Source organism: Myxine glutinosa, chromosome 8 (assembly GCF_964187855.1).
Source record: "Myxine glutinosa chromosome 8, kmMyxGlut1.1, whole genome shotgun sequence".
Lineage (NCBI taxonomy): Eukaryota > Metazoa > Chordata > Myxini > Myxiniformes > Myxinidae > Myxine > Myxine glutinosa.
The window spans coordinates 125,286,392-125,301,144 of record NC_136268.1 but is presented as its reverse complement, the minus strand read 5'-3'; the positions used below and the strand labels follow the sequence as shown (position 1 = coordinate 125,301,144).

The window sequence follows — 14,753 nt, the reverse complement described above, 5'->3', positions numbered from 1 at the left end:
ACTTACATTCAATTGAGTAAGTTCTATCTAATTTGGATGATCAATCTGTAATGAAAGGATGATCGGAGTAGAGATGGAAGAGACACACAGATGGGCATTCATGAACCATTATGTATCTTTGAGATGTAGCGAGCTTTTGAGGGGAAGGGAAGGGGGGAGGTGGCAAGTTGGAATCACAAACCACTACCAGCTTTGATGACCACATCACCCAGGACCCACCACACTGCAGAGAGACAAAGTCACATTAAGAGTTTATTAAGAAGCTTTTACAAACATCACAGCGAGCCGGGGCGTATTCGGATTTGTCGTAAAAATCTAAGTTCGACCAAGCACTGCATTGCAGCCTATTAAACAGCGCATCCGTTAAAATAACACCAATTACACCACTTATGCACGTACAGTATATTATACTCATTTAGAAAACGTTTGCCCTGTAAGTCGAATAGATTCAATGAGAAAGGAACGCAGGTGTACGCGTAGCGCCTCTGCGACTCGATCAGTCCAACTCTCACTGGATAAAAGGATGCATGCAAGTGTTTGTGACGTCAATCACAGAACGTTTCCAACATCACGGCAAAATGGATACATCATTCACAGCCCGACAACTAAACCAATGCTGGCAAATGAAAGGAAACGTTAGCGTGTTCAAGTCGGTGGCAGGAATCATTGGCATTCATTCGCACTTGTAACGAGCGGCCAGTTCGGTTCATTGTTGCCAAGGGTGCTGTCTCATTCATAAATAGAATGATTCTCAAATCAAAATATTTGTCCTTGAGCGAAGGCCCAGCATCCGTGAAATGGATCGGGTGGAAACGTTGGCGTGCAAACCGAGGGAGAGCAAGATTGGCCGTTATAACATATAGAGTTCGTGCCGTTTAAATATTTAAGGGAAGAGCAAACAAAGCCCCTTGTGCGATTCCAGATGCCCCTTTTTATTTCCTTTTTTTTTTTTTTTTTTACAGCCACCGAGCTCTCACTCCGATTCAGGCTCCAGAACTGCCACGAGAACTACAATTGTTTTTTTAGTGACCATCGATTTTGGCACAAGCTCGTCGTGGATCCTGTTTCGAACGACCATGCTGTTTATTAAACTGCAACAGCATAGTGCACGAATAAGGACAACTGTTGGATAAAAATGTCGGTCGCTCACCGGGATTTAAACTCCAGCGGAACGCAATTCCTATTTTTTTATCCTATTGCCTGAAATCATCATTGGACGCCTGAATCAAATTCCAATCTTACGACCACATTCTCAGCTTCGCATCGTAAACCTCTCCAGCAACTGCTGTCCTTATTTTTTACCCGCACAGTTTCCTTTTGGGTGGTACAGGCCAATGGAGATCCCTTCATATGGTTTTTACAACACATTCCGGGACAATACAATTTGTGGCGTCACAAAACGTGACCGGCTGCTGTATGTGTGAAGCTTTTTTCCACAATGGGTCTTCATCAGCCTACCTCACAAATCCAAAAGCCAATTACAAAGCAACGGAGTATTATGTTTTCCCGAGCATGAAAAATTAATAGCCATAATTAAAGGATCGTATATTGTCCACAAGTTGCCTGAAGACGCTGCAAAATCAGCAGTCTGAAATAATGAACGGCATTCGACACAAACTCAAACACAACATAAATGAACTTCGACATTGAATAAACCGACACAGTTCAAACCATCAAACCATAGATCTTACTCGAACAAGACAATTTGGTCGATCCGTATTGGAATACAGGCAGTGGACATCAAATACCTCAACCACGACCCTTCACTATCATGGTCCACCTACATCATTTTTGAGGATGCTCCCTTTTTATTTCTGGTAATATATATTTGACTTCCTGGAAAGCACACTTTCTTACTTTGAAATTAATAAACTACATGCGTTACCTTAACCCCTCCTAGGTAAGATTTTTGTTTTTTTCCTATTTGCAAGTTTCCATAAAAATGGATGGCAACCGAGGACCCGTTTCCCTCCTACACAAATTCTGAACACCTGTTGATTACGCACTTGCTGTAATAGTTTAGATTTCTTAACAGCTTTACACATTATGTTTTTACATAGGAGGGAGAGGGAAAACGACTCCTTTAAGTCAGTGGTGGTGCCAATTTGGGCATCACTGCACAGCATCTGCAGAGAGCGGTGTCCACTTTAGAAATCGAGGGCAGCCGTCACCATACCGACGACCTGGCCAGTCTGCTGCGCCTATGTGCATCAGACTTCACGTTGCATTTACTGCACCTGCAGCCAACGATGCTCATAGGAATAGAGTGAGACAGGGATAGAACACACCTCTATCACTTTAAGCGCTTCTCTGTGCAGGGTTTTCCATTCTTTGGCACCTGCTCACCACCCATTTTACCCATACAGCCATTGCACAATGCATAATGCTTAGTGAGCATGCCAATGAAGGGAAAAGATTCATCGAAAGCGAGACTCACAGCATCACATCACAGATTATGAATATTTTTCCCATATCGTCCACGTTTCCCTCCCGGTTTTTGGTTATTTCATTCTTTAGTTTCCCCGCTAGCACGTGGGCCAAAAAACATGCTCTGCAATTTGTTGCGTAGTAAATATCCTCGCTCTTTCCTCGACCGAAAGTTCTCCGGCACTGCTGGAAATATTTACCAAGTCCACTTCCTTACACTCCCCTTTCCTTTCCAGACATTCCGCTTTAGGGAGCTCGGTCTCTCGCAAAGTACATCCAAAAGATGAACTAACGCATGGAGATTCAGCAAGATAATAGAAACTCGACTCCTGCTTGGTTCTCTTTGAAAAAATATTTTGCTTATTTTCTTATCCAGTCTTTTCCGAGTGCAGAAGTGAGTTAAATCATGCAGCAGAGCCTGGTGTAGCGGATATTGTTTTTGGTTTTGAAGACATTTTATGGCACCAACTACACCCCGTGTAATAAAACACAAAGAACAAGCATAACAGGAAAAGCCAAAGGTCATGCAGTGTTATTTGGAAAGTTGCACAACATACAGTTTTTCTTTTTTTCATCCTGGGGGAATTTGAGTAATTCGTAGTGCATACTTAAGAGCGAACAATATTCCTTTTATCGACAGTTTGTATTTAATAGGTGCGATTGAGGAAAATGCATGTACTAGCACGCGTGTTTCCATAAACGGCCCCCTTGTTTACTGCCAATCTGCTCGAAACAGCTTTGCTAACCGTGTCCATGAAAGGTGCTGTACGTGGTTTGAATTGCTATTTTTTTCATATTTGTAGACTCTCTCCATCCTATGTCCATCCATCTCCATCTTGCTTTACCATTTCCGCTCACCCCGATTCGCCTCCTGATCTCAAATAAAACATGGTGGAGAGCTTTAAATCCTCACACACCGAACAAGTACTCTGAGTACTTGGAGAGAAAACAATAAATAGAAATGAAGAAGAATCGCATAAAACGGGTAAATGAGCAGGACACCGAAGGGGTCAGGGGAATAAGAATGAAGCAAAGATGTATTCGGTGTAGGTGTCGATGAAGACAGGCGTATGGGTGTAAGTGAGTGATATCCATCCAGATGGCGAAAACATGGGCGATGAGATGCGAAGGCGTAGCTGGTGATGCGGTTCTTCACTCTCGAAAGGAATAACCTTAGAACTGGGTGGCATTGCTTGGGTCACACTGCAGCAGGCGCACAATGGACGGGTCACTCTTCGCACCTGCGATGAACTCGCCCAATGACAACTTCCCTGCAGAAACACAAAACGTAAAATGGAGATTTACCGCAGTGCACGGGCTGCAGCGATGCACACCAAACACAAATGGATGCATCAAGCAATGCTGCAACAAGTTCACAAGGATTGATTTGAAGTGTGTCAAGGTTATTGAAGAGATCTCAAATATTCCCAAATGCTTAGGTGTTGTGCTGTTGCTCAACAAAGGTTGGACATGCGCGTTATATTTATCAACCATTGTTGCCCCAAGATCTGTGTGCAATTAAACTTTTGGCAAACACATGCATACGATGCACAAATTACTCCCTTTGGAGCGGTGTCCTTTGGCCTACTCTTCCTGCATCGATTCATCTTGGTTAAGGCTCGTTCAATATGAAGTCACACTTACATGCAAATGGTTAACCCCATCGTAGATTATAACGATGTGCAAGAGTTATCAAATATATTTGGTTATTGACATATTTAGCATTTGCTCATTCTTATTTTTCTATTTCGTTTCTTCCTTTGACTTTAAAGTGCAAACTACTTTCCTCTATTGACACATTTATTCTAACCTGGTGGTTTCTTTATTCAGCAAGATATTTTACATTTTGCTATCCTTATAAGTAGGTGTTTCTCAGCTGTTAAAATTGTGGGCTTGTGTATCACAATTGTATAAACCATTTTGTCATGCTGACCTGGATACCCTATAACCGACCCCACATGAATCAGTGTGAAACTCGTGTTTAAGGAAACTTGCACACCTCTCCGAGACAGTTGTGCAGTGCCCCCTTTCAGCTGGATGTTTAAGGTGCTTCCCTGTGTTCATCTCATTATTACCCAGCGCACATTAAGTGAAAAGCGGTGTTATGCAATTGGTTTACTTCTGTCTGTCCACAAGCATCAGTTTATAATCGAGGAACAACTTAATTTCATTAGAATTTTGAACATGAATCGGAAAACAAATCGGCAGTTCAACAGTACATTGGCTTTAAATTTGTCCGGATTGCGCATACGTAGAGGGAGAGATTTTTTTTTTTTACTCTTTCTGCCTGTCTGGCAGTCAAACAAAATTGAAAATCATTCCAAACAGGAAACTTACTGTTTTTAAGGACGCCATAAAGGACACAAACAACAGGCACAAATAAATAAAGGAATGTGTTAAATAAGGTGGTGTATAAGACACTGGCATCAAAAGCAGTAAACCTTCAGATTTGTTTTTAATACGACCTTTAAAATCTTTATTTTATTTCGATTTAATCATAATTTCTTTTTTGTATACAAGATCGACGCTCGTGTATACACGATCCTCAATCAATTCTACACTTGAACACTATAATAACACAAATCACCTTCTTGACAGTTTCAAATCCCTTCTGTTTAGCAGTATTTGGACATGTTAAATAGGGTGGTGTATAAAAAACCATCAACAGCGTTAAACATCTGTAACTTTTAAATACAAACTTTTAAATCTTCATTTTATTTCAAATTAATGAGATACTTCAACACTGAGTGTGGTAAGGTGTTCTATAAACTCACTAGTGGTTCTGTCAGATTTAATTAGTTTTGTATTTTCAGTTAATTTTCTGAAATTTGTAGAATATGTTTTTCACTTGGAAGTTGTGGGTTACAACGTGTAAATAAAGGTGGGAAACGTCTGATTTAATGCATTGAAATTCCAGGCTATAAGGCAACAAAAAGTGAACATTTTGAAAGGGGGTGTAGACTTCCTATAGGCACTGGATATCGTTTTTTTGCCCAATCTCACTGGTGAAGAATCACTTTTAAAATCATAGTATCTAGATCCGGATCTTCATCAAAATCTAATCATTTCGTCCTTGTCACACTCACCACCTCACCACCAAATTTCATCCGAATCCGTCCACAACATTTTGAGGTATCCTGGCATACAGACAGTGATGAAAACATAACCTCTGACCACCTTCGGTGGTGGAGGTAAAAAATGTTATCAAGGCAGGTTTTGCTTATAGTGGGGCTGCTTAACTGATGAATTGTGCCTTTTCCCTTAAAAGCATGAAACTTGGCACATGGCTAGAATACCCCAAAAGAAAGATTTTTAGTCCAAGGGGCATCTCCAATTTCACCCCATATGGCGGCCATCTTGAAATTCAGGATGGCCGTCATACAAGACCTGTTTTGATGAATATCTCCATAATTAGAACAGATATCAAAATGGTTGAAGTGCCTATACCTACATTTTTAGGGTCTAGGAATCCAATGGCAACATAAAATATTCAATAGTATATGGCAGCCATGTTGAAATCCAAGATGGCCGCCATAACAGACCTGTTTTGATGAATATCTCCATAGTTAGAACAGCTATCTAAATGGTTGCAGTGCCTACACCTACATTTTTAGGGTCTAGGAATCCAATGGTAACATAAAATATTAAGCAGTCATATGAAAATATTAATTTTGCATAGTATCATGCATACTGGGAATGCATATAAATACTCTTAACAGGTTGGCATTCTTCAGAGATTAAAAGTGTCTATGACATCGCAGACTGTAACTGTGCCATCTTGTGGTTTTCTAGTCTTTGCTGCATTCTCCATCACATGCGCAGAGAGAAGTACAGGGAAGTGCAGCTTTCTTACACCGGAAACGACCAGTACATCCTTTTTTGCACCCACACTTAACAAGTTCATTGCAGATCTTTGCAGCCTCTGGAAGTGTTGTCCATATTGGTTTGAACTGGCCAGCAGACGTTTTTTGCCAACCCCATTCAGTGGGGCTTGGTAGATCAGGCTTAGCATGCAATGCTTGTCCCCAGCATAGTGCGCCTTGGTATACTGCCCGCTTTACGTGCTGCACAAGGGCATCATGTGTTGGTGGAATTGATTCCACAGGTCTGCCCTTCTTTGCAAACAGTTTCTTTCATACAATGTTAATGTCAGTAGCAGTACTTGTGCGATCATACAACAGAATAACAAATCTCTCAATGACGTTCATGCAGGTTTCAGTTATCTCTGTGCTCTGGTGGCAAATTTCTGCTAGTACCTCTGTGAGCTCAGGGAATGATTCCCACACATTCCATGCAGTTACCTTTCCACGCCCATTAAACGCTGAAGAAGTGTCACACCCTGTTAGTGCATGAAACATGGGGAGGGCTTTAGATTTCTCAGGGCCAAGAGCTGTGGCTATATCATGTGCAGAGATAAATCGCATGTTCTTGCCTGTCCCAAATTGTAACCATATCATCACTGAAAGCTTCTGGGATGCTGTAACTGCAAGCACGACAACATCTGTGTCCACAGTTTGTATGAGGACCTTACTATGCCCTCTCTGTGTTGCATCAGCAGCATGTAGGAACATCCGACCATCTGCCTCTTCCTGAGTGCACGGGGAGAGTGATTCTAGATCAATGCGTGGTGGAGCAGTAAGAACCTCTGTATCAAGTGTGACAACTAGCTCCCACAAACTGCTTAATATTTTATGTTGCCATTGGATTCCTAGACCCTAAAAATGTAGGTATAGGCACTTCAACCATTTTGATATCTGTTCTAATTATGGAGATATTCATCAAAATAGGTCTTGTATGACGGCCATCCAGAATTTCAAGATGGCCGCCATATGGGGTGAAATTGGGGATGCCACCTGGACTAAAAATCTTTCTTTTCGGGTATTCTAGCCATGTGCCAAGTTTCATGCTTTTAAGGGAAAAGGCACAATCGATCCGAATTTTTAAGCTAAGCCACCCAGCTATTACTGCATACATGTATCACAAAGAAGATAATTAATTTCGGACCATTTATTGACACAATTAGGCTACTCACGATCACTTGAGAGTGGAAATTCGACGGCGTTTCCATGGGACATGTCTCATGAGATTGTAAATAGGGACCTGAAGGTAGTTTGGATAATTGTTCTTGTGAGATGTATCTTGTTGGTATCTTGTTGCCATCTGGCGAGGCATGTACGAGATTGTGAACGAGGTGAAAGGACAAGTTGGGAAAACAGGTTTTGACGAGGTAGGATAAGGTGAAGTTGGAAATGACATAATATTAAGGTGGATAGAGGAGGGGAAAGAGAGTTAAATATTCCACTATTTCAATGAGGTAATGAGGAAATAATATGTAATGATGAAAGAATGCCCTCTTGTTTTAAAAGTAGTGTCTGTGTGGGGTGGTTGAGGACTTGGGGTGGGGAGAGTGTTTTGACGACTTGGAGTGGGGAAGGGACTGAAGCCTTGGGGTTGAGTCAAGGAACATTTTTGGGGAGCACATGCCGAAGCAATATTAAATTCCCATATGTTTAACTATTCTTTGCATAGTATTGTTGAAGTCCCATTTTACATTAAGTGGCGCTTTCGCAGGTACATGCAGTATACAGTCACGTGAAAACGTAAGTACACCCCATGTAAAGCTTTGACTTTTTCAACATATTTCAACATACAGCTATTTGATCTTCATTTCAACAATATTGATAGATAAAGGTGATATAATAAAACAAATATCATGAAACATTTACATTTTGTAGTCCATTGTATAATTTAAATAAACATAAATGCAAATTTCGCATGTGGAAAAAGTAAGTACACCCTTACATTTATCACTACTTCAAATATCTAAAATTAGAATCAGGTGCACCAGCTCAGGTGCAAATGAATAGAACATCGTTAGAGAGGATCTTGGAGGAACCTGTCTTATTTAAACCTCAGACATTTAGTTTGGTTTGCTCTTTGTTGTTGAAGTGTTGCGAAAAGACATGCGAAAGATGATGGGAATAGAGCCTGTGATTGATGCTGTGAAGAGGAACAGGTTGAGATGGTTTGGTCATGTGTTGAGGAAGGATGAAAGTGACTGGTTGAGAAGAGTGATGGAAATGAATGTAGAAGGAAGTAGAAGACGGGGAAGACCGAGAAAGACTTGGCTAAAGATGGTGGAAGAAGAAATGCGGGCAAGGGGGTTAACAAGGAGAGATGCAGAAAATAGGGCAAAATGGAGAAGATTGTCATGGGGACCGCAAGGCTAACCCCCGCTCTAGCAGGGAAAATGGCCTTTTAAAATGCATGTTGTTGTTGTTGTTGTTGTTGTTTGTTGTTGAAGTGTGCGGCGTCACCATGCCTAGATCAAAAGAGCTCTCTGGGGCCTTCAGAAAGAAGCTTATAGATGCCTACGAGTCTGGGAATGGATTTAAAAAGATCTCCAAACAGTTTGAAATCGATCATTCGACTGTCCGGAAGATCATCTACAAGTGGAGAAGATTCCAAACAACTGCCAACTTGTTCAGGCCAGGCCGCCCCAGCAAGTTCAGCCTGAGAGCAGACCGCAAGATGCTGAAAGAAGTCTCTAAGAACCCCAGAATGTCATCACGGGACCTACAGGTAGCTCTTGCCACTGTTGATGTCAAAGTGCATGAGTCTACCATTAGAAAGAGGCTGCACAAATTTGATCTACATGGGAGGTGTGCCAGGAGGAAACCTTTGCTGTCCAGAAATAACATCAGGCCTGTTCCCATCAGGCTCTTTTAGCTCTTTCACGAGCCTCGATTCAGTATACAAAAAAAAAAGGGCAAGACTAAAGTTTGCCAATGAACGTCGAGGCAAAGACCAGCACTTCTGGAACAATGTGCTCTGGACAGATGAGTCAAAGGCAGAGCTATTTGGCCACAGTACCAGAAGACATGATTGGCGAAAACCAAAGACAGCATTTGACCACAAGAACCTGATACCAACTGGAAAGCATGGTGGTGGAAATATTATGGTTTGGGGCAGCTTTGCTGCATCAGGGCCTGGGCAACTCACCATCATAGAATCCACGATGAATTCTTCATTGTACCAGAGGGTGCTTGAGGATAATGTGAGCCCATCTGTCGGAAAGTTGAAGCTCAACTGAAGGTGGACCTTGCAACATGACAATGACCCTAAACATACCAGTAAATCCACCAAGGAATGGCTGAAAAGAAAGAAATGGAGGGTTCTGGAATGGCCAAGTCAAAGCCCGGATCTAAATCCCATTGAGATGTTGTGGGGGGATTTGAAACGAGCTGTGCATGCAAGAAACCCCTCAAACATCGCACAGCTGAAAGAATTCTGCATATGGAGTGGGCAAAAATTTCTCCCAGTTGATGTCAGAGACTGGTAGACAGTTATAAGAAACGCCTACTTGAGGTTGTTTCTGCCAAAGGGGGCAATACCACCTATTGGAGCCAAGGGTGCACTTACTTTTTCCACATGTGAAATTTGCATTTATGTTTATTTAAATTATACAATGGACTACAAAATGTAAATGTTTCATGATATTTGTTATATTATATTGTAGCAATCCATGGGTCCCCCAAGCAAGACCGGCATCAGAATCTCCTTGCTCCAGCCGGTGACGTCACCGGCGGGGATCCACGGCGCCAGAGTGGCTGGTCAAGTGACCGCCAAAGCGTGCCGCGCGTGCGGGTATAATGAGCTACACCTGTGGATCACGTGACCACCGAAGCACGCCTCGCTTGAGAGGTGTTGCTTTCGGTTTCGGTTTCGGTTTTTGGTTTTGCTTTATAAGGCAGCCCGATAAACGGGCTTTTTAGTGTTCCCGAGTTGGTTTTACGAATAAACATCTTCTCGGACGAGTTTGTGCCTTGCCATCCTTTTATCCGTATTCTGCTGGAGTCCGGACTCCTTCACTGGTGACCCCGAATTTGCAACATGGCAATGGACACCGCAGTGTCCCTCAAGCTGCCCACCTTCTGGGAAGCACATGCCGCCGTCTGGTTCACGCAGGCGGACTCCCAGTTCGCCCTGCGTGGCATCACGGAGGACGCCACCCGTTACCATTACGTGGTCGCTGCGCTCGGCTCCGCGACCGCCGCCCGCTGCCTGAGCTTCCTCCAGTACCCGCCCGCTGACGGCAAGTACGACGCCATCAAGGCACTTCTGCTGGGCGCATTCGCCCTTTCCCCGGCTGAGCGCACACGACGCCTGCTCGACCTACCGGAGCTCGGTGATACGCGCCCGTCCGAGCGCATGGACTACATGCTCGCGTTGCTCGGCGAGCACCCCTCGGATTTCCTGTTTCAGGAGCTCTTTCTTCGCCAGCTCCCGGCCCCGGTACGGGTCTCCCTGGCAGGTACGACCATCGTAAACCCCCGCGACCTCGCCAAGGAGGCCGACAAGATCACTTCGGCAAGCCAGCTCGCCGGAGCGGCGAGCCAGCTCGTCGGGGTGGCGGACGGGAGCCTTCCCACCCACCCGCCCGCGACGCAGTCTCCTTCCCGGAGACCGCCGGGCCGGCACGACTGGCAGCGGCGACGCCGCGTCGCCCGGTCCTGACGAGTCGACCGGAGCCCCCGCCGGACCCGGCCTGGTGCTATTTCCACGCCAGGTTCGGGCGGCAGGCCCGATCATGCCGACCCCCGTGCACGTTCGACCCCGGGAAACGGGCGAGCCGGTGTTCCCTCCCAGCAATGAACGCCGGCCGTTCCGGAAACCTGCTGTTCATCGCGGACCGAGCGTCGGGGCGGCGCTTCCTCTGGACACCGGCGCCCAGCTGAGCGTCATTCCCGCTTCGGCGGAGGACAGGCGGGCCGCCGTCTGCGGCCCCCCATTGGTCGCGGCCAATGGCTCCGCCATCCGCACTTTCGGCCCACGCACCATCGCCCTCCGCTTCGGCAGCCAGCTCTTTCACTGGGAGTTCTTGACGGCGGACATCCCCATGGCTTTGCTCGGGGCCGATTTCTTGTGCGCCCACGGGCTGCTGGTAGACGTGAAATGCCGGCGTCTCATCAACGCCAAGACTTTCAGCTCCCTGGCGTGCGCCTTGAGCCGGACCGCACCCACCGAGTTTTCCTGCGCCCTCCCATTGGCGGACGACTTCGCACGTCTCCTCGCGGAGTTCCCGGCCCTCACGCGGCCGACGTTGTCGGCCATCGCGGTGAGGCACGGCATCGAGCATCACATCCCCACTACGGGCCCGCCGGTGTACGCCCGGGCTCACCGTCTCGACCCCGCCAAACTCGCCGTCGCCAAGGCCGAGTTCACGGCGCTGGAGCGCCTCGGCATGGTACGGCGCTCCGGCAGCGCCTGGGCCTCGCCGTTGCACATCGTCCCGAAGCCGGTGGGGCGGATGGCGGCCATGCGGCGACTACTGCCGCCTCAACGACGCCACTACCCCCGACAGGTACCCCGTCCCGCACATCCAGGATTTTTCCGCCCGGTTGGCGGGGCGGACCATTTTTTCTAAAGTGGACCTGATTCGGGGGTACCACCAGGTGCCCGTCCGCCCGGCCGACATCCCGAAGACGGCCGTGATCACACCTTTCGGCCTCTTTGAGTTCCTCCGGATGCCCTTCGGCCTCAAAAACGCGGCGCAGGCGTTCCAGCGCCTGATGGACGGCGTGCTGCGCGACCTGCCATTCCTCTTCACCTACCTGGACGACATCCTCGTCGCCAGCACGTCCAGAGCCGAGCACCTCCTCCACCTCCGGACGCTCTTCGGCCGCCTCAGCGAGCACGGCTTGATTGTCAACCCGGCCAAATGTCACTTTGGTGCAGCGACGATCGACCTTTTTGGGCCACCGCATCACCCGGCACGGCGCTGTGCCGCTGCCGGCCAAAGTCGAGGCCATCGCCGCTTTCCCGCGCCCCCGCTCCGTCAAGGCGCTGCAGGAGTTCCTCGGGATGGTGAAGGTCTACCACCGCTTCGTGCCCCGAGCGGCGCAACTCATGCGGCCCTTGTACGCCGCCCTCCGAGGCCAGCCGGCGAAGCACGACGTCGTCTGGTCCACGGACATGGACGCGGCTTTTGCCGGCGCGAAACGGGCCCTTGCCAACGCCACGCTGCTGGCCCACCCGGTACCCCATGCCCCCATCGCCCTCACCACGGACGCCTCCGACTACGCCGTGGGCGCGGTCCATGAGCAATGGGTTAACGGGGCCTGGCAGCCGCTCGCGTTCTTCAGCCGGCAACTCCTGCCCAAAGAGCTGAAGTACAGCACGTTCGACCGCGAGCTCCTCGGGCTGTACCTGGCCGTCCGCCATTTTCGCCACCTCCTGGAGGGCCGCCCATTCACGGCCTTTGTCGACCACAAGCCATTGATTTTCGCAATGGCCAAGGTCACGGAGCCGTGGTCGGCCCGCCAGCAGCGCCACCTCTCCGCCGTGTCCGAATACACCACGGACATCCGGCACGTCGCCGGGAAAGACAACATCGTGGCCGACTGCCTTTCTCGGGCTGGCGCCAACGCCGTCCACCTCGGCGTGCATTTCGCCCTGATGGCGACGGAACAGACCACCGACGGCACGGTGCAGGCGCTCAGGGTGGCAGACACGGGCCTCCGCTTGGCTGACGTCCCCTTCACGGGCACGGTCCTGCTTTGCGACGTCTCCCAGGGCCGACCGCGCCCCGTCGTGCCGGTCTCCTGGCGGCGCCGCATTTTCGCTTCCCTCCACGACCTCTCGCACCCAGGCCGGAAGGCGTCCCAGAAGCTGGTGTCGGCACGCTTCGTCTGGCACGGGTTGCGACGAGACGTCCGCGACTGGGCCAACGCCTGCACAGCCTGCCAGCGGGCCAAGGTCCACCGTCACACCCTGGCTCCGTTGGCTCCTTTCACCGTGCCCGAGCGGCGTTTCGACCACGTCCACGTGGACCTGGTGGGTCCCCTGCCCCCATCGCAGGGGTTCACCCACCTGCTCACCATGGTGGACAGGACCACCAGGTGGCCGGAGGCCGTGCCCCTCACCTCCACCACCACCGCCGATGTGGCGCAGGCGTTCATCGCCACCTGGGTCGCGCGCTTCGGCGGACATCTCGTCCGACCGCGGCCCACAGTTCACGTCCGAACTTTGGGGCGCGGTCGCCCGCTCGTTGGGAGTCACTCTGCACCGCACCACCCCCAAGCCAACGGGTTGTGTGAGCGGTTTCACCGCTCCATGAAGGCCGCACTCATGGCCGGCCTCCAGGACGACGGGTGGGCCGACCGGCTCCCGTGGGTCCTTTTGGGCCCCCGCACGGCCCCCAAGGAGGACCTCCAGGCGTCCACCGCCGAGCTGGTGTACGGCCAGACTCTCCGCGTCCCGGGCGAGTTCGTGCCTGACGCCACCAGCCCCTGGTCCGCCGCTCGCCAGCGCACGGACTTCCAGGAGGCCGCCCAACGTTTTGCCCCGGTGCCAACGTCCCGCCACGGCGACCCCCACTCCTACGTCCCCCCAGCACTCCGCACGGCAGAGTACGTCTTTGTGCGCCACGACGCGCACCGGGGGCCGCTCCGGCCACCTTACGACGGACCCTTCCGGGTCCTACGCCGGGACAACAAGTCCTTCATCGTCAGCATCGGTGGCCGGGCGGAATGGATCTCGCTGGACCGCCTCAAACCAGCCCACATGGACATCAGCCAGCCGCCACGGCTGGCTCTGCCACCGCGGCGCGGCCGCCCCCCGTCCACTACACCCCCCGTCCGACCATCCACCACCACACCGGACCCCACCCCCCGCGACCGGCCAGGGGTCGTTTCGGTCGGGTCATCCGGACCCCCCTCAGGTTGACCTCCCTGGACCAAGTCCATTCTGGGGGGGCGTGTGTAGCGACCCATGGGTCCCCCAAGCAAGACCGGCATCAGAATCTCCTTGCTCCAGCCGGTGACGTCACCGGCGGGGATCCACGGCGCCAGAGTGGCTGGTCACGTGACCGCCAAAGCGTGCCGCGCGTGCGGGTATAATGAGCTACAACTGTGGATCACGTGACCACCGAAGCACGCCTCGCTTGAGAGGCGTGGCTTTCGGTTTCGGTTTCGGTTTTTGCTTTATAAGGCAGCCCGATAAACGGGCTTTTTAGTGTTCCCGAGTTGGTTTTACGAATAAACATCTTCTCGGACGAGTTTGTGCCTTGCCATCCTTTTATCCGTATTCTGCTGGAGTCCGGACTCCTTCAATATCACCTTTATCTGTCAATATTGTTGAAATGAAGATCAAATAGCTGTATGTTGGAATATGTTGGAAAAAGTCAAAACTTTACGTGGGGTGTACTTACTTTTTCACGTGTATATATATATATATATATATATATATATCTATATATATATCTCTATATATACATACATACATACATAGTACATACATCTATCTATAATTCCAGCAATCTCTGT

At 49.1% G+C, this 14,753-nt stretch overlaps 1 protein-coding gene across 2 annotated transcripts in view; it reads right to left on the bottom strand.

The window, feature by feature from the left end:
• Window positions 1–239: 239 nt before the first annotated feature.
• The window catches only part of LOC137432904 (hippocalcin-like protein 1), a 131,446-nt gene continuing 116,932 nt past the window's right edge, over window positions 240–14,753 (bottom strand). For both annotated transcript variants that reach the window (XM_068125210.2, XM_068125211.2), the window contains exon 4: window positions 240–3,698. In XM_068125210.2, coding sequence (XP_067981311.1) covers window positions 3,601–3,698 — 98 coding nt within the window. In that variant the 3' untranslated portion in view covers window positions 240–3,600. The remainder of the gene's footprint in view (window positions 3,699–14,753) is intronic.